Here is a 21,693-nt window from a genome sequence, read left to right on the forward strand (position 1 = left end):
ATGCTCCGAGACGTGAGCAAGTCGACTCTCAACATTATGGAAGCAGGTGCCACGGACACGTGTGGGCGCGACGGCGACGGACTCCACGACGCTCGCTCGCAGGTCGAGCCACAACACGTGGACTACGCCATCAACGACGACTCGGTGATACCCGACTCGGAGTGCGAGCAGGAGGTGCTCAACACGGACTACGTCGGCGGCGTGAGCAAGTCCCACAGACAGGGCCATCAAGGGGGTGTGGTGGAAGACACCACGTTCAGCGATCTTCTGGAAATGAACATCAACTTTGCCCCGGGATCCATGGAGGTGGGCGAGTTGCGGACGGAGGAAGTCACGCCCGAGGTGGAGGAGTGTTTTCGGGGTTTTGAGCGCCAAATGATGAGCCACGTGAGCCACAGCAACGTGAGCCACAGCAACGTGAGCCACAGCAACGTGAGCCACAACTCCATGCTCGGAAGCTATCCGATCCAGAGCCACTGTGGATCCATAGGCCAGAGCCTAGGGTATTTCGCCAGTGAGGAACTGACTGAGGTGGAAAAAGGGACCATTCATGATGAGCGGGAGCAGGAACAGAAGCAAGAACAGGAACAGAAGCAAGAGCAGGAACAGGAGGAGCAGATGGAGGAGGGTAATGAAGAACAGAGCAACGAACAGCCCGTGACTGAACAGTCGGAGTCTGTTAGTGGAAGCGAGGAGGGTCAGGAGGTTGAGGCAAGTGAAGCTGGTGTTCTAGCTGTCATTGAAGATGAAGTTAGAGAGAATGGCGAGCCTGGTGGAGCGGGCGATTCTTCTCATGCCATTGAAATCACATCTACTAGTCCTTCCAAGATCGAGATTGCTATTGAAGATGAAGGTGAAGGTGAAGATGAAGATGAAGATGAAGGTGAGGCTGAAGTAGACGAAGAGGCAGAAGAAGTCGAAGACGAGCTAGAAGCCGAGTCAGAGACTACGCCAAAGGTTTCTGCGTCCGAAAACGAGTTCTCACACACATCGCACTTTGAAACTCCAGCAGCTGAGACTCCAAAACACGACGAGGAGGTTATCGCAGTTGAAGCCGATCAAGACGTGTCCATGATGAACGTGAGCATGGACCGAACCAACCACGATGTGAGCATGGCAGAAACAACTGCAGTGGTCAACACCACTAGTGGAGATACTACTGTCACAGACGAAGCTTCTACAGCTCTAACAGCACCCACTACACACACACATGCAGAAGACACTGCATCGCAGGCTACTGTTTCGCGTGAGTCGTCAGCCCAAGTTGGAGCAACTCTCGGAACAAGTGCCAAGCCCGAAGAAACAGAAGGAGATACAACAGTCACTGTGACGGCCTCTGCTACTCCAGAGAACACAGGTATGGACGAGGGTCCTCCTGTCCTATCTCTCTTGGACGTAGATGGTGATGTCCATATGGAGATGCAAGAGGCCAATGGTGAGGTTAATGAGCGCGATACACATGGGGAGGATACACATGAGGAGGAGGAGGAGATGACAGGGGAGGACGGCGACGAGCTGGCAGATGGCGAAGACTACGATATGGCAGGCGAAGCAGACGAGCAACCACAGAAACAGACTATTACAGAGACTGCTCCAACAGTGTCACCGGTTGCATCTTTCCCAGCACTTCCCATGAACACAGCTAGACTTACTCGGGAACACAAGACGATTCCCGGTGAGGTAACACCAGAAGCCAAATTGATTCCAGGTGAAGTTCCTGGTGAGAAGCGTCTCATTCCTGGTGAGAAGCCTGTTGCCGGTTCTACGAAGAAGCCCATCCCAGGAGAGATTCTATCTGCCAAACGACCTCTTCTTGACGAGACTCCCGTGTCTCGATCAGCTCCCACTGTTGCCACATCTAAACTCATTCCTGGAGAGGTTCCTCGAAACACATCATCATCATCATCATCTGCATCTAAGATTCTTCAGCCGACACCACGAGTGGCATTGTCAATGAAGCCTCCGGAGTCGCTGGTTTCGAGTGTTCGAGCATCGTCTCAGCCTCCTCGTCAGCTGACTCCCATTCCCAATCTTTCGCATTCCGACGCTCTTCCAGAAGACCCTACCGACCAGGCTCGACAGGCTCTGGCTCGAAAAAGACCTCTCCCCAAGCGTCCCCAGGGCCGTAAGATCTCTCACGAGACCACTCTGGAGCTGCAGAACTTCGAGTTGTCTTGCAAGGGTCTTTCTGATCACTATCGGCTTCTGGACAAGGTTGGCGAGGGTACTTTCTCCTCAGTCTACCTTGCCGAAGACATTCATTACGACCTCAAGCGTGAATTTGCTGCTCGGAAGAAGCAGAACCAGTCGTCCAGCCACTGGAAGTCTCCCCCTTTGAACTCCAAGAAGCGGATTCGATTGCTGGAGCGTTCAAACACAGATATCCATCGGGGTCCACTTGTGGCCATCAAGCGCATCTACGTGACGTCTTCGCCCAAACGAATTCTTAACGAAATCAAGATTCTTGACGCGCTCTCAGGCTACGACAATATATCGCCACTGTTAAAGGTGATGCGCCATGAGGACCAAATTCTCGCGGTACTGCCGTACTTTGAGCATCAGGATTTTCGGTCGCTGTACAAAACCGGCTCCAAGACGGACATCCGTATTTATATTACCCAGCTGTGCCAGGCCCTCAAGTTTGTGCATTCCAAGGACATCATCCACCGAGACATCAAGCCTACCAACTTCCTCTACGACCGTCACCGACGGTACGGGGTGCTGGTGGACTTTGGACTGGCAGAAGTGCAGTCATTTTCGACGTCCAATCCCTGTGTGTGTGTTTCTCAGGAAAACCAGAAACGTATTTTGGGCTCGGCGTGGGAGCTCAAGCCCAAGGGCTCATACGAGAAGAACGACGTGCGGTCTGGCCGGCGAAGCAACCGAGCAGGTACTCGAGGCTTTCGAGCCCCCGAGGTGCTGTTCAAGTGCACCTGCCAGACGACCCAGATCGACATGTGGTCCGTGGGCGTGATCTTGCTGTCATTCCTGTGCAAGACTCTGCCTTTCTTCATGTCGCACGACGATGCTGATGCTCTGGTGGAGCTATGCAGCATTTTTGGCCGCCAGGCTATGCACCAGACGGGTCTTCTACATGGTGCTTTTCTTGAGCTCCAGATCCCCAAACTGCGAAGTACAGGCCTGCCGTTTGAGCGGGTTCTGTTACAAGCTGGATGCCCCGAGGAGTGGGCTCGAGATCCGGTGGTGATTGATTTTCTCAGCAACACCATGAAGCTGGATCACCACCATCGGTTTTCCGCCGAGAAGGCTTTGGCCCATGAGTTTTGCCAGCGTGCCTATGAGGAGGATGATTACGTAGACGTATAACTGGGGATGAACTAATTATATTATTTTATTGCTTTTAGTGGGTAGGCGCATAATTATCAACCGTCTTACAGTCGTAGTTAGATAAGAGACGTCGCTATAAATCATACAGTAGTGAGCGCCTGGAAGCAATCTACTAACAATTGTTTTCGCAGCTTGTTATTCGCGTCATTTGTATCTATAGTACACGTATAACTCCATCTTCTACAGGCTGAGCTCTTCGACTGATCCCCTCACCAAGGAGTACATATTACGTGCTTTGTTGAGAAGCTATCAAGTGTCAAGTATTGAGTAAAAAAAACAACACAACAGACATTTGGGTTTTGTTTTTGAACACTCGAAAATGGGCACACAAGTTGTCAGGGCAAAGACCCCTGTTCGAACAACAGATTCGGATGGATAAGTTTTGCAACACGTGATGTGTGCTTCTCTCGAATTCAACCCCAAAATGTAAAATTGCGCTCAAAGTGCTGCCCAAGTGGTCAGACCACAGCATGTGCTATCGTGCATACTGGAAGAGCTAAAAGCTGGTAACCACTTTGGCTCAAAATTAATCTTGCATCAGTCAGTCTCTTGTATCGTACCAAGTTCAACATACAACCACACACACACACACCTCGTTGCCATGTCGTACAACGGAATAGGTCTGTCCACTCCCCGTGGATCGGCTACTTCGGGTCATATTCAGACCAACATCTCCAACAGAGCGTTTCAGAGCACTAACCACAGAGGCGAATTTGCACACCATGAGATGACGGACGAGCAAGACAAACGATTGAACAAGAAGCTGGACAGAGACTACGCAGCTGACCGACAGGCTGACGTGGAGCTGCTGGAACATGAGCGAAAACGCAAGGTGGAGGTAGCATGCATGGAGCTCCAGGACAAGTTGGAGGAGGAGGGACAGAAGGGAGAGGAGGAGATTGAAGAGGAGGTGAACACCCTGAGACGTCAGCTGACACTCAAGATGGCTCGGGAACTCGATGTGAGAACCACCATTGTTTCTGCGGATCGAGAAGCTCTGCGAAAGAACTACCACAAGGCAGCCGTCATCAAACAGCAGGAAATGGATCGAATGAGAGACGCCTTTGATACCACAAAGAACCTGGATGACCGAGGACGTGACCGGCCACGAAACCGACAGCGACAAAATCGAGAAAAGTCGCCCGTCAGGGACACAAGACGATCTAGAAGTGCTCGAGAACGATCTCCCTCCCGAAGAGGAAGACGTCCAAGACGGTACTCTGTTACTGAAGATGTGAGAACCTCTGAGGTGATTTCTGAGCGACAGGGATCAGGATCGCCATGCCGGAGAGCTGACTCTCGATCCAGATCTAGAAGTCCCGAGAGAGGCTCCCGACGAAAAAGCTACAGAGAAAGATCTCGATCTCGATCCCGAGAAAGAAGTGAGAGAAGAGGAAGACGAGACAGCGTCAGAGAGAGGGAGCAAGACAGATCTCGATCTCCATTACCCTACTAGTTGACCCTCCATTAACAGCATGTTTGCGCAATGCCAAGTATGTAAGGCTATATGAACAACGGACATAACAAAGCTGATCTACAGAATCTGTTTTCCTAGCTGTGGAGATAAACCACTTGCTACAGTACATAAAAATACAGGGATTGTGAATGAAAAAAAAAAAAAAAACCACAAAAAACAAAGGAACCCTTAATAAATTCTTTTCTACTCGTAGGGTGAAAAATGCTCTCAAAAGTCACTCAAACTCAAAAATATGATGACAGATGTGGGGTTCGAACCCACGAGAACTTGCGTTCAGCAGATCTTAAGTCTGCCGCCTTAAACCACTCGGCCAATCTGCCGCGATCGTGTCGAGAGCCGAAATCATATTTACTGATCTTGAGCTCCAAGTTTCGGGAAAATCACGTGATCTGACAAATTATCCTCCTAAATAAGAGATATACGGGTTCCGGAAAAACGGATCATGGTCAAATGGGTCGTTGCGGATTCAATGAGACAATAAGAATAGACAACTTCTTGAAGCAAAGTCTCCAAAAATGCCATTAATTTTTGAATAGAACTGATGACGTCATAAGAAAACTCTATTTAAGCTCCAGTTAGCCGCTACCCCACATAGCAGGGTTGTCCATATACGGCAGGTATATGGTGGTAGCTGTATAAAAGAGACCGAAACTGTGCTCCCGGGGAAACGTCTAGTAACATTAGCTACCAGTTCTTTATTCGTCCCATTCCCTACACGCGCCTATGAAATTAATTGCCCCCTTTTTTAGGCTTTGGGAATGTAGTGCCGATCACAGCTTTCTGCCAAAAGGCGTTGGGTAGCAATTATGATCGTCTTCCCTGCATTGGAGCTTGTGACCAAAGCTACCAATGACTGTGTGGAGGATCCACTGCGACGTTAGATTAGGTTGTGTTAACGCCTAAAGGCTGGAATGAGTGTGCTCTGAAACCGCAGGGGTGACGGTGGCAAATGCTTTGGGTTGAGGCCTGACTGCTCGGTGTGGGTGGTTACCGTAGAGTTGTTTCAGTGGGCCATTTTGAGACATGTGGGGTATTTCTAACTTACGCGGAGCAATCAGGCAGGGCGGAGGTAGGTGAGACCGGAGCTCTACGGGTGGCAAGCGACGAGAAGTTCTCACTCTGTGGTTGAAAGATTTTGTTGGGTAACTGACGCGTTTCTGATGATCCTTGTTTGCTGGAGCTTGAGTTGAATGTAGACATTGAGAAGCGAGTTAGAAAGAGAGTGTAACGTGAAACGTCAGCAAGTTACAGTAAATGTACCGTACGAGTAGAGCATGTGCCCACTGCGTGCATTACAGAATATTGTATGTAGGGTGTCATACTGTACACTGTATTTTCGCAAACGATCATCTAAAGATGGACTATACAGCGGTCTTACAGTACCGACACTTGAATTATAGTGCTACAAGTATAGTACGAGTATCAATCTTTCTCCCATTAATGAATACCTTACCAATAAATACAATAAATACAATGCTACAATACCGTTCTCTGAATCTAGTCATGCTCGCTGTATCCAGCGCCAGCAGACATTCGGGTGACTCCTACCAGACCCTCCTTATCGAGACTCAGACAATATCTGCCGAGAGCAGACATGAGAAGAGCCTGCTTATCGTTCTGGAAGGTCACCTGTCGGTTCATCTGATCCACCAACAGTGGCACGGTGGCGGCGCCTCGATGCATGTAAATGGTATCGAATCTCTGCTTAGTGTGGCCCCACTCCATGTAGGGAATGTCCCGGAGAGGTGCCTTGAAGGGCTCGATAAGATCTCCGGCTTTAAGAGTCACAGGGCAGTTGACCTGGAGCTCTGCAAACTCGTTGGCAATCAGAGTCTGCTTGCCTCCAGTGATGGACTCAACGTGGAAGCACACAGGAGGACCATGTCGACCCATGAAGATCTTATCGCCCGCCTTGATGGAGCCCTGGGAGACTCGGCCAAAGATGAGGTTTCCGGGCTTCACGGAAATGATGTCGAAGCGGGGATCCTGGCCAAATGAGGGCATGAGTCGCTTTCGCAGGTTCTTCTTGGTCTGCTCACCGCCAGAAATCTTAAACAGAGGACCAACGTACTCAGTAGGATAGGAGAAGTGCGACTGGAGCTTGGTCTTCCCCTCAAGATGCTCGTTGACGACTCGTCGCACATTCTCGAGGTCTGAGGGCTCACAGACCCAGGTGATGGACTCCACCTTGAAGAAGACGAATAGCTTGGCCAGAGCAAGAACCTTGGTAGACATATCGCCCTCGCACAGAACAACCATATGCTCGCAGTATGATGCCAGGTTGACGGCCGAACCGTGGAAGACATACAGAGACGTGTCGTTGTCGTAGTTAATCTTGAATCCGTTGGTTTCCTTACCGGGCATGTAGTTGCATCGATGAAGCAGGTTGTTCACATAGGTGTTCGTGGAGCCTCCAGTGGCGTGGCAGATACCGATAGCACCAATGTATTGCTTGTTGACGATGTAGGGGGTTCCGCCAGATACAGACTGGCTGTAAGTCATTGTCATGGACATTTTCGAAAAAGTTGTTTTTGTCTGGGGGGATGGAGAAGTGTGAGAAGTGTACGAGCTGATGGAAGGAACACCTGGACTAGCGAGGTGTTACATCTATATATATGCTGGGCTTTTTCTTTCTCTCCTGCTTGAGAGGTCTTCGTCTTATGCGTAAGCGGAATACGATTTGAGTTCCGAAGGTTAGTGTTCGCTTCCCTTTTGTCTTGCTTGTTTGTTTTAGCCTCCAACCCCGCAAAACTAAAACATTTCCATTTTGAAACCTCTGGCGGGGTGTCTAGAAACTCGTAGTGTAAGTATCTAGCTCGCTCACAACACTGAATAAATAGTAACAGCAGTTAGCTACCGTTCTTTTCTTTGACACCTTCCACCATGCTCTTTAGCCCACCACGACCTCCACCTTATCAGAGTAATGCGCTCATTGAACTCTTTTTGCGCCCCACTACTGCGTAAGCCACCAAGTGGGGATGGTGAGACATGGATCGACAAGAAAAATTTCCCAAAGCAAGCGTTGAGAGCGCCCATCACTTGAGATTAAGCGGGGATAGACCAGTCGATCTGTGGGGTTGGGGTAGGGCACGGAAATGATAGGCAGATGACCAGGGGGGATAAGTCTAGCTCCGCCCTAGTTACTCCGATACACGCTGTGTCGCGTTTTGTTTTTGGTTGAGTTCTTCTTTGAGTCGCACCATCTGTCGCAAGTCGCTAGACCCCTGTTAAACAAGCAAGGCCAGGCTGCAGTGCCTCGCCGAACAAGGGCTTATCATATGTAGGGTAGAGATTTTGGCGCTAGTTGTAATCCACCCACACTGTAGTGGCCCCAGTGACATTTTTGCGCCCAACATATCATTGTTTCGGTGTTTGACGTGTATATATTTCTGTGGTCTACGTTTCCTTGCGGAACATAACTCGGGCATCTTGTCGCGTCGAGGTTGGGAGTGGAGATACAAGTACAGTATGTACTGTATGTACTCGTGCCAGTACTGGTATACGTTTAAGATGGGTCATTCATCCACTCAAAAGGGGTGAGTGGGTATCAACCTACCATACAGGCTACGATGCAGAGACACACCCAAATGCTGTCATTTTACTTTTGTTTCAGTCTCCTATCCCCTATATCCACACATCCTGCCACAGCAAGCGCAGTCGCTATTGTACATACACCCGGCTGTTGTGCTGTCCAATCTTCCAGTTATTTTCTACCCTTGCTGCATCGAACGTCGATCCTCACATGTCCCGTGACGCTTGTACTTTAATGTCATTGTATGGCAGTTGTATCACAATATCGATCGGGAGGGATGGAAAGCAGGGAATCACATTCGAACCGATGAGCCCCACGAGGGGTACTTCCTGCGCCATCTCTTGTGGTGCCTGGACCTCTTGTGTGGACAAAACCATCTCTGGAGGCTGGCATTGTAATGCGCGTCATTTGCTCATAGACTTTCTTTTTGTGACCCCGCTGTGCATGGTGTGCATTCATTCCGGCTGGGTGTCTTTTTAAGCCTCCTCCCACCAGAAGGCTAACCTTGGAGGACCATCATCTGCCACACACAGGTGAAGGCAAAGAGTACGGTGGTCAGCAAGGCATATGGAGAGTGGAAAATATGTGTGCAATACCACGAAATACAATAGTGGCCACTAATAGAAAATGGCTACAGCTGCACGGCTGAAACAACCAGGTACGACTTTCCCCACCCACTAATATCCTCTAGTTCCAAAAGTAGCCGAGCCCCGTATACGTTACATGCTATTCCTTGTCGCGCTGGTTTCTTCTTCTCTACTTGTTCGGTGACTGAAGCCTCTTCTCTGACTTTGTCCCTCTCTCATAATTCTGTCCGTACTGGACTTGTAATTACAAGTACAGTGGCATGTACCCCGCTCTCAAGGGTGTTACTCTGACACAGGTTTCACCTTATTACTATACCAGCGGAAATAAGACAAGACAAGCAGCAATAAATGCCAGTCAAATACGTCATCCGCAGTGAGTATTTGTCCACAGACTTTCCAGAGGATATTCCAGCTGACCAGATGTATCGATTCCAATCGATACACCTGCTCTACTCTGCGTACACATCACACATGCGCAACTCATGTGGATAGATAGCAGCGTCCCGCATACAATTCCACAGATCCTTGGCACAAGTATCGCCAGATTCCGGTTTCGGTTAAATACAAGATGACTGAAAAATAAAGGCTACTTACAGCAATCCTTGTCCTCCTGAAAACACCAGCTTCCCCACTCTTCTTGTTTCTCGTATCCATGCATATGCAGGTGGTCGTCACGATAATGGAGATAGCAAGCTGCTCGAGAAGCTATAGAAGTATGGTTTGAGGTATCATACGTTCTCATCGCTGCTGAAAAGGCTCTTTCTCAACTCTCCCGCATCTCTCAACGTTTGTGACGTCGTCTTTTGAGGATTTCTCACACAGTGTGTTTGTAGCCTTCTCTTCCGAGTTTTTACAACTCTGAGACATGATCTCGGAGATGAGAGGAGAACAAGCTAACTCAACAAGAAGGTCGGGCCGGCCCTACATCTCGAGATGTGCACTTGTCGAGCCTTTGTATCCTGGATCGAAAGTGGCACCAGTAACGCAGAGTGGGGCATATCAGGCACAAGTTTTTTTCTCGGGTGGCTTGGAGTTGATTAGCAGACAAAGCCCAAGCTTCATCTAGAGGATCCTCTGTCGTACGAGTACGAGTACAAGTACTTATATATGTGTGAGTTCTATAGAGCCTCCATTAGAGAACTCGATGATCAGCTCTCTCCACTATACGCACGCTTGTATGCTGAAGTACAAGCGACTCGCTGCCTTAAACCTGCGTTTTAGCCAGAGCTCAACAGCTGCCATCCAAGCATTTATCTCAAACAGTCTCAGGTTGTAATTCATTGGTAAGTGAGACGGCGGTCTAGACTTTCTTAGTATACATCCGATACCTATTTTGCCACAAACATCATTTCACATGTCGGACTTGCCCCGCTCTTAGCCTAGCGCATCTCCTGCTGGTATATCGTACAATGGAAAACTCATCAGTGACATTACTACTCGTGCTGTAATGCTTTATATATACTATACCCCCTCGATTTTTTACTGAGTCAATAGTCTCACGGCCCAGTCAACTGACAGGGTTCGTAGATCAGTATAATGCTGACCAGTACCCACAAACAGCACGGGAATGTTGGTCGCGTAGGTCATGTTGACAATCGAACCGATCATGTCTCCCACAGTGTCACATTTTGAAATGAGGAAGAAGTCCAAGTTTCGATCCTTGCCAAAGGCGTCGTTGAAGTTTCGAGCCTGCTGCACAGAGTCAGTTCCAACCAGAGCCTCTCCCACCATGATGATTTTGTTGGGTCGAGCTCGCTTAGCAAACTTCTCCAGATCTCCCATCAGACGCTTATCACTATGACGTCGACCGGCGGTATCGATGAGAACCACGTCGAAGCCATGCTTCTCGCCGTACTCAACGGCCTTCTCAGCAGTGTGAGCAGGGTCTTTACCGTATCCCTGGGCGAAGAGCTCAACCTCTCCAGTTCCCTGACGCCCAGCAAGCTCACTGAGTCGGTTGACATGGACACCCAGCTGCTCGACAGCTCCGGATCGGAACGTGTCACATGCAGCCACCAGAAGTCGCATCTTGTTTTGCAGGAGCCAGAAGCCAATCTTGGACAGGTTGGTGGACTTGCCCACACCGTTAACTCCAACCACAGAAATAACATAGGGACGTCCTCCACCGAGCTTTTTGTGCCGCTGGACCTCGTGGAGCAGGTCTAGAGAGGCCGAAGGGGTCAGAATCTTTCGAAGAGCGTCCGCCATGGCCTGCTGCACGGTCTGCTCGACGGTGGTCCACGAATTGGTAGTGCAGCCGACTAGTGACCGTGACACCTGGTCACATAGGTGGACTGCAACCTCCTTGGCCACGTTCTTCTTCATGAGCTGCTCCTCGACCTTGGCAGTCACCTTGTCCATATCTTCCTGTGTGATAGTCTTACCGCCCATGATGTTCTTCAGGAAACCGAATCTCGACTTGGAGGGGATCGGAGGCTCGTCGTCACCCAGTTGTTTGAGCACAAAATCGCCCTGCTTGTTGGCTCCTCCATAGTTGGTCATATCCACATCTTCCACAACAGCCGTAGCTCCTGAGGGTCCAGAGGAGAAGTCAAGATCCGCGTCGTCGTCAGAACCGACATCCAGGGCTTGGCCATCCTCTCCCCATTTTCGCATGACACCCTTCTTTTTCTTTTCCGCTGTAGAGTCGTCCTTCTTGCCCTTCTTTCCTCGCCGACGGGTCTTTCCTCCTCCAATAGGTGTAGATGCTCCGCTGGCTGCAGAGTCTGTATCGACAACAGTAACAGACGACTCAATCTTCTCGATCACAGGGACCTTTGCCTTTGCCACGGGCTCCGGCTTGACCGTCTCTGCCTCCAGGGAAGCCAGTTTTGTAGCGAACCATGCTTCGTACTCGTTATCGTCCAACTGGGGGAACAGTTGTCGGGCTTGGGTAACCAGCTGACCCACCCAAGGCAGATGAAGAAGAGTCTTGTAAATGCACACAAATACGAGCCCCTGCTCGTTGGCGACTGCCCATCGGGCCGTGTAAATGTCCTTGGTGTAGGTGGAGTCCTGGACGGGATAGGACTCTTCGATGAACACGTCGGATATCAGATCATTGACAATATGTGTGACGTTGGATGCTGAGGGAGGGGAGTACTGCCACTTGACAATTCCTCCCTTTGTAAACGCGACAAAGTGGTCAATCATGTTTGTTGTAGAGAGAAGAATCGGCCTGCTGATCTGTTGATTTTTTTTTATTCTAGGGATATTCCAGTAGGTTCGGGGATATGTAGACGAAATTAGGTTAGCATAAACCTGCACGGCACAGGAGTCGAACGGACATGCGTATTATGGGGTGTGTGTATGTCAGCATAACACAGAGTTGGGACTTTTAATAGCTATCAAAAACATTGGCATACAGACGAGGGCAAAGAAAGCCAGAAAACGAAACAGGCTCATCGGCACGTCCAAAAAAAAAAGACACTTGCGAAAATCGATATACGCAAAATGGTCGCGATAAATAGGGCGTTATAGACGCGACGAGGAAGCTGGGGGAGTGTACAACCAGACGGAGAATGGCCAGGGCACATAAAAAGAATGCCTGAGTCGTTTCCAGAGTGGCGAAAACAACACGGATTTGAACTTCCGACTTTTCTTTGCTTCCACCAGAGCCCCAATATGGCTCCCTTCTTCTCACCCACGGCTTTCCGCGTGGTGATCTTCGTACAATAGTGTGCATTTCACACTTCTCTCTCGTGTGACGTAAGAGGGCACACATGCCACAACAAGACAGCAAAGATAAACTCTACTTATACACACCAGCACCACCCATCCATACACAATGTCAACGCCTCGGACTGTGTGGCGCCGAAGAGGCGAGGAGTCGTCCAGCGAAGATGACTTTGACCTGACCCCACCCACCCGGAAGGCTGCCGCCAACAAAAACTACGTTGAGCCCAGCAGCAGTGAAGAAGACGACCATATCCGACCCACAAGAGACAGCAACGACGACGACGACGACGACAACGCAAATGCCAGCCTACAAGCGCAGCTGGCGTTTGACGAAGACGAGGGAGTGGCCGATTCGCAGGCCGATTCCGAAGAAGAGGGCTCTCGTCGGAAGCGCGGTCGAGCTGCAAGCAGCGAGAATGGTAAGTCCGTTCCAGTCACACTTGCCATCGGGTGTCGATTAGCCCAGATGATGGAGAATGGAGGTGAGTGAACTACGTGACCAAATTACTACAGCAGAGATTCGCGACACACTCGATGTCTCATGTCTCACATCTCATTAGGTACTAACACAGCTATTGGAAAACGCAGAAAAGTGGAGGATGACTCCGACTTTGAGATTGAAGTAAAAAACGACGACTCGGACGGCGGATCGCCTTCGCCGGCTTCGGACTCGGACGATGTCAACTTTGGTTCTCGGGCTCGGAAGAAGAAGGGAAGCAGACGCAAGGGCAGATCACACCATGCTACGGGAGGAAAGCGACCCAGACGCGCTCGTTCACAGGTCCCCGACGACGATGAAGAATACAGCGCCAGTGATAACTCGTCGGACAACGAAGGCTCCAACGATTCTGGTGCTTCCGAGAGAGACGAGGATCCTATCAATAACTTTGTGGAGGACGATGAAGAGGTGCAACCCGTGCGACGATCGAACCGACACAGAGGTCTGGGACGACGGGAACGAATCGCTATTGCTACTGCTGACGACGATGATGACGACGACAAGCGTCTGTCATTGGCTGTTGAGCTGGCAGAACTGAGACGAAACGATCCCCCTCCAATCAGAAAGAAGACCCTGAGAGCTCGAAAGGCGGTCAACTACCAAATACTGCCCCCACCCACCGTGGACGAACCATTCAATGCAGATGAGGCAGGTGCTTCTGCTCCCACACGACGTCGAGGCAATAACAATGCTCTTCGACGTCTCATCCCTACAGTGGGACCCTTCGGCGGAGGCGACGTGATGCCTTTGTTTGGAAACAACGTGCCTGGACTCACAGCTGTTGGTGGAGCCGACGATGACGACTCCAGTGATGACGAAAAGATCAAGGGTATCCAGGGAGCTCCTGGCATTGCCAAGAAGAAGAACGCAGTGGCAGACACGGATCCTCTGGGAGTGGACATGAACATTGACTTCACCCACGTCGGAGGTCTCGACAACCACATCAACCAGCTAAAGGAAATGGTGATGCTGCCCATGATGTATCCTGAAATCTTCAAGCGGTTCAATACCACTCCCCCGCGAGGTGTACTGTTCCATGGTCCACCAGGAACCGGTAAGACCCTTCTGGCAAGAGCTCTCGCTGCGTCCTGCTCCACTGAAGGAAGAAATATCACCTTCTTTATGCGAAAGGGAGCCGACTGTCTGTCTAAGTGGGTTGGCGAGGCTGAACGGCAACTGCGTCTCCTGTTCGAGGAGGCCAAAAATCAGCAGCCCAGTATCATCTTCTTCGATGAGATTGACGGTCTTGCCCCTGTGCGATCGTCCAAGCAGGAGCAGATTCATGCCTCCATTGTGTCTACCATTCTGGCATTAATGGACGGTATGGATAACCGAGGCCAAGTGATTGTTATTGGAGCTACCAACCGTCCTGATTCAGTAGATCCTGCTCTCCGACGACCCGGTCGATTCGATCGAGAGTTCTATTTCCCTCTGCCTGACAAGGAGGCGCGAAAGGCCATCATTGGAATCCATACCAGCAAATGGTCCCCCCCTCTGCAACCGCAGTTTGTGGACCATGTCGCTGGTCTGACCAAAGGTTACGGAGGAGCCGATCTCAAGACTCTGTGCACCGAGTCTGCAATCAATGCCATTCAGAGAACATACCCTCAGATCTACTCTTCGCATGCCAAGCTCACGATAGACCCTGCCACAATTAATGTGCGAGCTGCTGATATTCTGTTGGCTGTCGACAAAATTGTGCCCTCTTCTGCGCGATCCTCTTCTTCCGGGGCGACTCCTCTGCCTCCTACTGTGGCCCCTCTGCTTCAGAACACCGTCGATGAGCTCAAGGACCGTCTGGACTCGATTGTTCCTCGAAAGAAGAAGCTGACAGCTTTGGAGGAGGCTCTGTTTGAAGAGTTCCCCGACGAGGACGGTGGGTTTGCACGAATTCAGCGACAGAAGCTGTTTGAGAAGTCGCGAACCTGCCGACCCAAGCTGCTCATCTCTGGTGACACTGGTATGGGCCAGCAGTACATTGGCAGTGCTCTTTTGCATCATCTGGAGGGGTTTCACATTCAGCAGCTGGACCTGGGATCTCTCTATGCCGATAGCAGTAGAACTGTCGAGGCTACACTGGCTCAGATCATCACTGAAAGCAGACGTCATGCTCAGTCGGTGCTGTACATTCCTAACATTGAGTTCTGGCCCACAACTCTCTCTTCTCAGGCACTGTCCATCTTCTACACTCTGATGAGACAGGCGCAGAGCCAGACCGAGCTACTTGTTCTGGGTATCTCTGAAATGCCTTATGAAGAGCTTCCCGGGGACTTGAAGTCTTTCTTTGGGGTAGCTGCTTCTCGCCTATATTCCATTCGAAAGCCCTCACTGTCAGAGCGACGAAAATATTTTGAGGGTATCGAGCAGTACATTGTGGCCAAGCCTACAGACTACCCTGACCCTGCGACCCGAAAGAGACGAAAGCTCCCCATTCTGCCCGTTGCACCCCCGCCTCCGCCCAGGGAGTTGACTGCCTCCGATGTCAAGACGCAGCAGAAGAAGGACATGCAGCTGAAGAACGTCATCAAGGTGAAGCTCAGTGGACTGATGGAGCTGTTCAAAAATCGGTACAAGCGGTTCCGAAAGCCACCCATTGACGATATTCATGTTGCTCATCTGTTCGAGCCTGAGATTGATCCCCAGGCTGCTGCTTTGCATGATTTCAGACGTTCTGAGGACGACATGATTTTGCAGGTGTCCACTGGCAAGAAGTACTACAACTACGATCTCGATGTGATCGAGGATCGGGTTTGGAATGGCTACTACTCGGAGCTCAAACAGTTCCTCAAGGATATCGAGTACATCTACCTTGATTCCATCACCTCGGGCGACCGCGAGCGACGAAACAAGGCATCGGAGATGTTTGCCAATGCCCAGGTGGCCATTGAGGAGATGAGCATCGACCAGCAGTTCGTCGCTGACTGCAAGAAGATGCGACAACGAGAGATTGAGGCTCAGGAGAAGTGGAAGATTGAGCAAGAAAGAGTGGAGGCTGAGGAAGCCAAGGCGACCGCTGAACAATACGAGGCAGAGGCCCGTCTTGCTGCTGAGGTACAAGAGCGAGAAGTGGATGGTGACGACGGAGATCCCGATGTCAATCAGATGCAGGTCGACGGCGAGGGTATGATCGAGGAGGTCAAGGACGAGGAGATGGCTGACATTGACGCCGAAGATGAGAAGGTTGACAACAAGACAGAGGAAGTCGAAGTGGCTGAACCCGTTGTCGCTAAACCTGCTGTGGTCGAGCGTGCTGTTCCCGACCCTGTTGTCACAGAGGTGACCGAGACGGCAACTATTGGAACCGAGCCCGCCATCAACGGACACGCCAATGGAACTGTCGTTGAGGAAGAGAACGTGGAGGCTGAAGTCCAGGTTGCACCTCCTGTGGAAGCTTCTCCTTCTCCCCCTCCCACTCCTGATCCTCCTCTCATTGTAGACACCAAGAAGGCTCAGGATGTGGTTGACTTCCTTGCTGGTAACACTGGCGAGCTCACTATCGAGGAGCTTGAGCAGGTCTATGCCGCCATCATTGACATTATATGGGCACACCGAGCATCCTGGGACCGAAATGTCATAATCAACGCCATCACTGCCCAGCTGGACGAGATCGTCAATGCTTTCCACGAATAAACAAATAGACCTATATTAATTAATGACTACAGTATGAAATTGTTAAATTATCGATGACTGTGTCACTTATCACGTAATGACCGCTGTGCGTGCTTTTACTGAGGCACCTCCACCACCCGTGTTGTCAGTTCTGAGTCTATTACCATGTAGTCAATCTATATATACATCCACTAATCCTGGTGGAGCTCCTTGCACTTGTCCAGGAGCAGTCGACCGACCTTCATAACGCCCAAATCATCACCGTACTGTCCCATGATCTGCATGCCTACGTTGCCCTGCTTGGTCTTCCAGGGAATGTTGAGGGAAGGAATACCGGTCAGGGAAGCAGGGACGGTGAGTACATCGTTGAGGTAGGTATCAACGGGAGCAGAGTCGTTGAGCTTAGAAAGAGGGTAAGGCGCACAGTTAGAAGTGGGAGCAATGATGAAATCCACACCGGGCTCATCGTTGGCCTTTTGACCCTCGTTACCAGAAAGCACGTTGGGTCGGTTGAAGACCTCGTCGAAATCCTCCTGTAGAATTCGTCGAATCTTTTGCGACCGAATATAGTCGTGGTTGAAGGCGTCTGTCGACAGGTTCCATGTTCCAAGCCACATTCGCCGCTTGACTTCGTTTCCAAAGTACTCCTGTCGAGTAGGAGCGTACAGGGTACCATGTTCCCCTCGGTCCTCGGGAGCTCGAGATCCATATCTGATACCGTCGAATCGTGCGAAGTTCGATGAAGCCTCTGCTGGTGCGATAGCGTAGTAGGCAGGAAGGGCGTTTTTGATGGCAGGAATCGAACATGTGACTACTTCGTGGCCCATCTTGATGAGCTCGTCCATGATCTGTGACCACGCCATTTTGACATTCTCGGAGATGCCCTTAATGTTGTATTCCTTGACGAGACCAAACGTGAGCTTTCTGTGGGGCTTGGGAGGCTTGAGCTTGGCTCTCTTATGGGGTGTGAGACTGGTGGGGTCCAAGGGATCGTACTTGTTGAGGATGTTGAACACCTTTTCGAGCAGATCGATGTCCTTGGTGAGAATTCCAACTGTGTCGAGAGACTGGGCATACGCAATGACTCCGTGTCGCGAGATAAGTCCGTACGAGGGCTTGAGGCCAATGACGGAGCACTGAGCGGCCGGGTATCGCACGCTTCCTCCGGTGTCTGTTCCAAGAGCAAAATGGCACATGTCTGCAGCCACAGCGGCAGCTGAGCCTCCGGAAGAACCACCGGGAGTGTGAGGTTCATCGGGGTACAGGGGGTTGAAGACAGGTCCAAACCATGAGTTTGCATTGTCTGAGCCCATACCAAACTCGTCGAGATTGGCCTTTCCAACAATGGAAACGCCCTCTTGTTTCAGCAGGTCGACAACGGTGGCATCGAAGGGGGATGTGAACGTTTCCAGAATGCCAGATGCACAAGTGGTGTGCATTTCGTTGGTGCAAATATTGTCCTTGACTGCCAGTGCAATTCCTGCCAGGGCTCCCGATTGAGCCACCTGGGGGTTCTCGGCGGTAGAGATCAGAGCATTGCTGTAGGGATTACTCTTGATGATGTTTTCCATACATTTTTGGACGGTCAGTCGTGCACTCATGGCTGGTATGGTGAGGTCGCTCAAACTGTTGATTTGACTTGCTGCTTGTATGCAGATGTTCAGACATGCTTGTGCTAACGGAGTTTATTTGAGACTTCGTAGGTGGGCGATGTAGTTCTTAGGAGTACAAGTAGCTTACTGGATGGCTAAGAGGTGGGTTTAAATAAGAAACTGTTAAATCTAGCACGTACTTATTCATCATTTACCCAGCAGTAGATTGCTTGTATCGTTGTTCCAACAGTACGTATGTCTTGGCCAGTTCAAACTTGATGTGAATTTTGAGAAGCTAGGACTTGATTAGGTGAGCATTTGGACGCTCTCGTGAATCAGTGACAAACCCAGAAGTATACTTGAGTGACACTTGATTTGCTTGTGAGTGGGATCTATTGAATTCGTGGTGTGCTACGATACAATGGACGAAGCACATTCGTACATTAGTAAGCCAATCCAGAAAGACATGATTGGAGAGTAAGAGGGTGTGAAGATCGTACAACACGTAGAGGGATTTATGGGTATATTTGTTGTAATACCCTAAAGATGGTACACAGACTATGGTAGACTGCGCTAACAGGAGCTACAAGTGCTGTACGAGTACATACACGGTGCCCCAAGACTTATAGCCATGGAACATCGAAATGGACTCAATGACGGAAGCAAGAGACATGAATGACTATTTGGGTGATAACAGTTTACGTCACATTGGTATAGAGCAACCCTATAGCCCCTAAAAATCGTCGCAACACCCATTCAAACCCATGTCCAGCTCAACGACCGAACAAGGGCCGAGTGTGGACGTCGAGAGACACACAAACGCCACAGACTATACCACAAGGACGAACTTTCTGTCAATCAGCACAGTACTTGTGTCTACAGTAGGTTAATGGATCCATCTAACCTGCGTCTGTGCTGTCCAAGTCACGTTGACCTACCACTACTTGTAGCTAAGTACGTATGACAGCAGGGGTAGAAGCTAGCGGAGGTTTTTCGGCATCTTTTGTTGTAACATGTCGTTTGTTTCTGGATGTGGCAAGTGGGTCTTTCCCTGGATCTCGTACCAGCTCGCTAGATTTGAATCATTGGTTCCGGCATATATTCGGAACATATTTTGAAGCTCATACGTTGTACTGCGCTTTCGGCCCCCTACCTCGGCCTCCATATCGTGCATGACGTCAGAGATTATGTAGGGAGATGCGGATGTGGACCAATGGGGGTCCAGAAGACGAGTACATTACGAGAGGTGGAGGAACTCACAAGAGACACGCGGAAACAAGGAACCTCAGGGTCCACACATCGAGACGTTCACTCGAGTGCTAAATGTGTAATATGAGTGAGACAATCGTGACAGATGGTACTAAAGACCATAACAGGCGATGAATGACTCACCACGATAATGAAGAGACACCACAACCAACTGCGATACACATGAGACGCATTGCCAGAGCGCGATAATGCCACCCACAGCCAATGTGTCCCTTTCTACCGCCCAATTACACTCCTCTCACCCGCACATTACCCCTTTGTGTCTCGTCATTTTTGGCCCCAAGAGGTAAAGGATAAGATTGAGTCATTGGGCACTGCACCAGGGGTGTACAATTAGTCACATGCAGTTTAATGTGTGGGGAATTATGTTTCAACAAAGAGCAAAGTGGAGGGGCAAAAAGCACTTTTGTTGGCGCAACTTTGGAAAATCTACTCTCCTTTTCCACGTCACAGAACTCGTGTTGTATCCCACCAAATTTGCCACTGTATCAGCTGAATAGAGGCTGCCGGATTAATTATGCCCAGTGTGGTCCCAGTTACCCTCTCCTATTGGCCGAGGTTCGGTAGGTTGCACCTTATTTACATTATACTTTAGGGTTTGATTCTTTGTGCATAGACTGTCAGCTCGACACGCAAAAAAGTATAAAAAAAGGGCCATCGTAACGTATATATACCAAAGAAGATCCTGCCAAGTTTCTGACCATTAACCACCTTCATCCCGCGCTCTCACCCTAGTCTTCAAGCTACGAACAGCTGACTATCTTCAACACACTTCCACACCAATTCAACATGGCTTTTATTCCCCTCGAGATCCCTTCCAAGTCTGCCTCTTCTCAGTCTCTTGATGAGCTGAAGAAGGGCTCTACCTCCCCCACCGACGCCCAGGCCACCTATCTGTACGGCCCTGGTGGCAAGGACAAGACCCCCAACCCCGAGAACGATAACCTGACTCGTCCCGTTCTGCTGCGAGGTCCTTCTTCCAAGAACGAATACTCTCGATATTCTGAGTACAACGAGAACGGTCAGTTTGAGCGAAAGTAAGCGGTGGACCTTCTTCACTCTCTCTCTACCTCTAAAAATATTTATTCTGCATGTTTATTCTGCATTAAGCATTGATTGCCACAAAATACTAATTGATCCTTGTACTGATGTCGTCGTTCGTAGATTCTTTGAATGTCTCTTGCTCGTAAAGCCGTTATTTGGCTGTGTTACACTAACAGGTTGTACAGGACCGCCACAAACCTTGTGTAGAGCTCTGACAGACAGAAATTTTCAGCCTCCATCTCCATACCACGACTCACCGCTCAGACAGCCGATGGATCAAAGATCCGATGAGCCCAGTAATGGAGCTATTCTTCATTAGGCAGTTCATTGCAATGTATTCGGGTTTTCAATGTTGCCGCTCCTCTATAAGTCTCAAAACTCCTACGGCAAGTTTTAGACAACACGTTTAACTTCAGGGAGTGTGGAACTTTTTATGTACCGCCGGTACGACAACGGCTTTTGCTGTGTGGGCGTAGGGTGGCGTTTGCACTTTTCCCATACCAATGACCGCTCGCTAATCTGTGATATGCCAATCTGGGATATATAACCCGAACCATCTGCTTCGTCGTCGCTAACCGACCCCAACTGCTCCCCCCGCCTTTGCACCAATTTTTCTTTTAGTTTATGCTGTGAACAGGCATAGAATTTGAGCGGAACAATCGCTTTAGGCAACCGCAAACAGATGGTTCGGTTGGGGCATGGAAAAACAACTTGGAGCCGTGTGGGGGTACGTTGGGGGAACAAAATCCAGTCTGGGGTATTAGCTATAATGTTTAGGCCAATGTTGAACCCCGTCAGAAGGACTTCCGTGGCATTATTCGGGATCATACATTGACACCACTTGGCTACCGCAGCTGTATGAGGCCGGTCCCAATACACCAGTCGCCGCTACCGCAACCTTAGTTTGTTGAAAGAGCGCAATCGGCGTAAATTGGAAGGAGGGACATCGAGATGCAGCAACAACCGTGGAGTCACCAGAGAGTCATTAGCTGCAACACTTTCAGATCCATGATTGGCCGTGTGTTCTCGTGGCGGTGCATGTCTGTGGTGTGTCGTTG

At 50.0% G+C, this 21,693-nt stretch overlaps 6 protein-coding genes and 1 non-coding gene across 7 annotated transcripts; 3 read left to right on the forward strand and 4 right to left on the reverse strand.

Annotated features, from left to right (window-relative positions):
• YALI1_F30520g (uncharacterized protein) lies at nucleotides 1–3,327 on the forward strand (the record flags this gene model as incomplete). Its single annotated transcript, XM_505782.2, has 1 exon — nucleotides 1–3,327. The coding sequence occupies one exon, from the start codon at nucleotides 1–3 to the stop codon at nucleotides 3,325–3,327; it is 3,327 nt and encodes a 1,108-aa protein (XP_505782.2).
• Nucleotides 3,328–3,949: 622 nt separating this feature from the next.
• YALI1_F30559g (uncharacterized protein) lies at nucleotides 3,950–4,804 on the forward strand (the record flags this gene model as incomplete). Its single annotated transcript, XM_505783.1, has 1 exon — nucleotides 3,950–4,804. The coding sequence occupies one exon, from the start codon at nucleotides 3,950–3,952 to the stop codon at nucleotides 4,802–4,804; it is 855 nt and encodes a 284-aa protein (XP_505783.1).
• Nucleotides 4,805–5,061: 257 nt separating this feature from the next.
• Nucleotides 5,062–5,145, reverse strand: YALI1_F30571r. Its single transcript has one exon. It is a non-coding gene; the product is annotated as a tRNA-Leu (tRNA).
• A 1,177-nt stretch (nucleotides 5,146–6,322) lies between these two features.
• On the reverse strand, nucleotides 6,323–7,339 carry YALI1_F30593g (uncharacterized protein; the record flags this gene model as incomplete). The annotated part of the gene is made up of 1 exon (XM_505784.3): nucleotides 6,323–7,339. The coding sequence occupies one exon, from the start codon at nucleotides 7,337–7,339 to the stop codon at nucleotides 6,323–6,325; it is 1,017 nt and encodes a 338-aa protein (XP_505784.2).
• Nucleotides 7,340–10,423: 3,084 nt separating this feature from the next.
• On the reverse strand, nucleotides 10,424–12,097 carry YALI1_F30641g (uncharacterized protein; the record flags this gene model as incomplete). Its single annotated transcript, XM_505785.1, has 1 exon — nucleotides 10,424–12,097. The coding sequence occupies one exon, from the start codon at nucleotides 12,095–12,097 to the stop codon at nucleotides 10,424–10,426; it is 1,674 nt and encodes a 557-aa protein (XP_505785.1).
• A 634-nt stretch (nucleotides 12,098–12,731) lies between these two features.
• Nucleotides 12,732–16,751, forward strand: YALI1_F30647g (uncharacterized protein; the record flags this gene model as incomplete). The annotated part of the gene is made up of 2 exons (XM_068283467.1): nucleotides 12,732–13,104; nucleotides 13,195–16,751. The coding sequence occupies 2 exons, from the start codon at nucleotides 12,732–12,734 to the stop codon at nucleotides 16,749–16,751; spliced, it is 3,930 nt and encodes a 1,309-aa protein (XP_068139568.1).
• A 170-nt stretch (nucleotides 16,752–16,921) lies between these two features.
• YALI1_F30703g (uncharacterized protein) lies at nucleotides 16,922–18,331 on the reverse strand (the record flags this gene model as incomplete). The annotated part of the gene is made up of 1 exon (XM_505788.3): nucleotides 16,922–18,331. One exon carries the CDS (start codon nucleotides 18,329–18,331, stop codon nucleotides 16,922–16,924), a length of 1,410 nt encoding a protein of 469 aa, XP_505788.2.
• Between the last annotated feature and the right edge of the window lie 3,362 nt (nucleotides 18,332–21,693).

This window comes from Yarrowia lipolytica, chromosome 1F, assembly GCF_001761485.1.
Source record: "Yarrowia lipolytica chromosome 1F, complete sequence".
Taxonomy (NCBI): domain Eukaryota; kingdom Fungi; phylum Ascomycota; class Dipodascomycetes; order Dipodascales; genus Yarrowia; species Yarrowia lipolytica.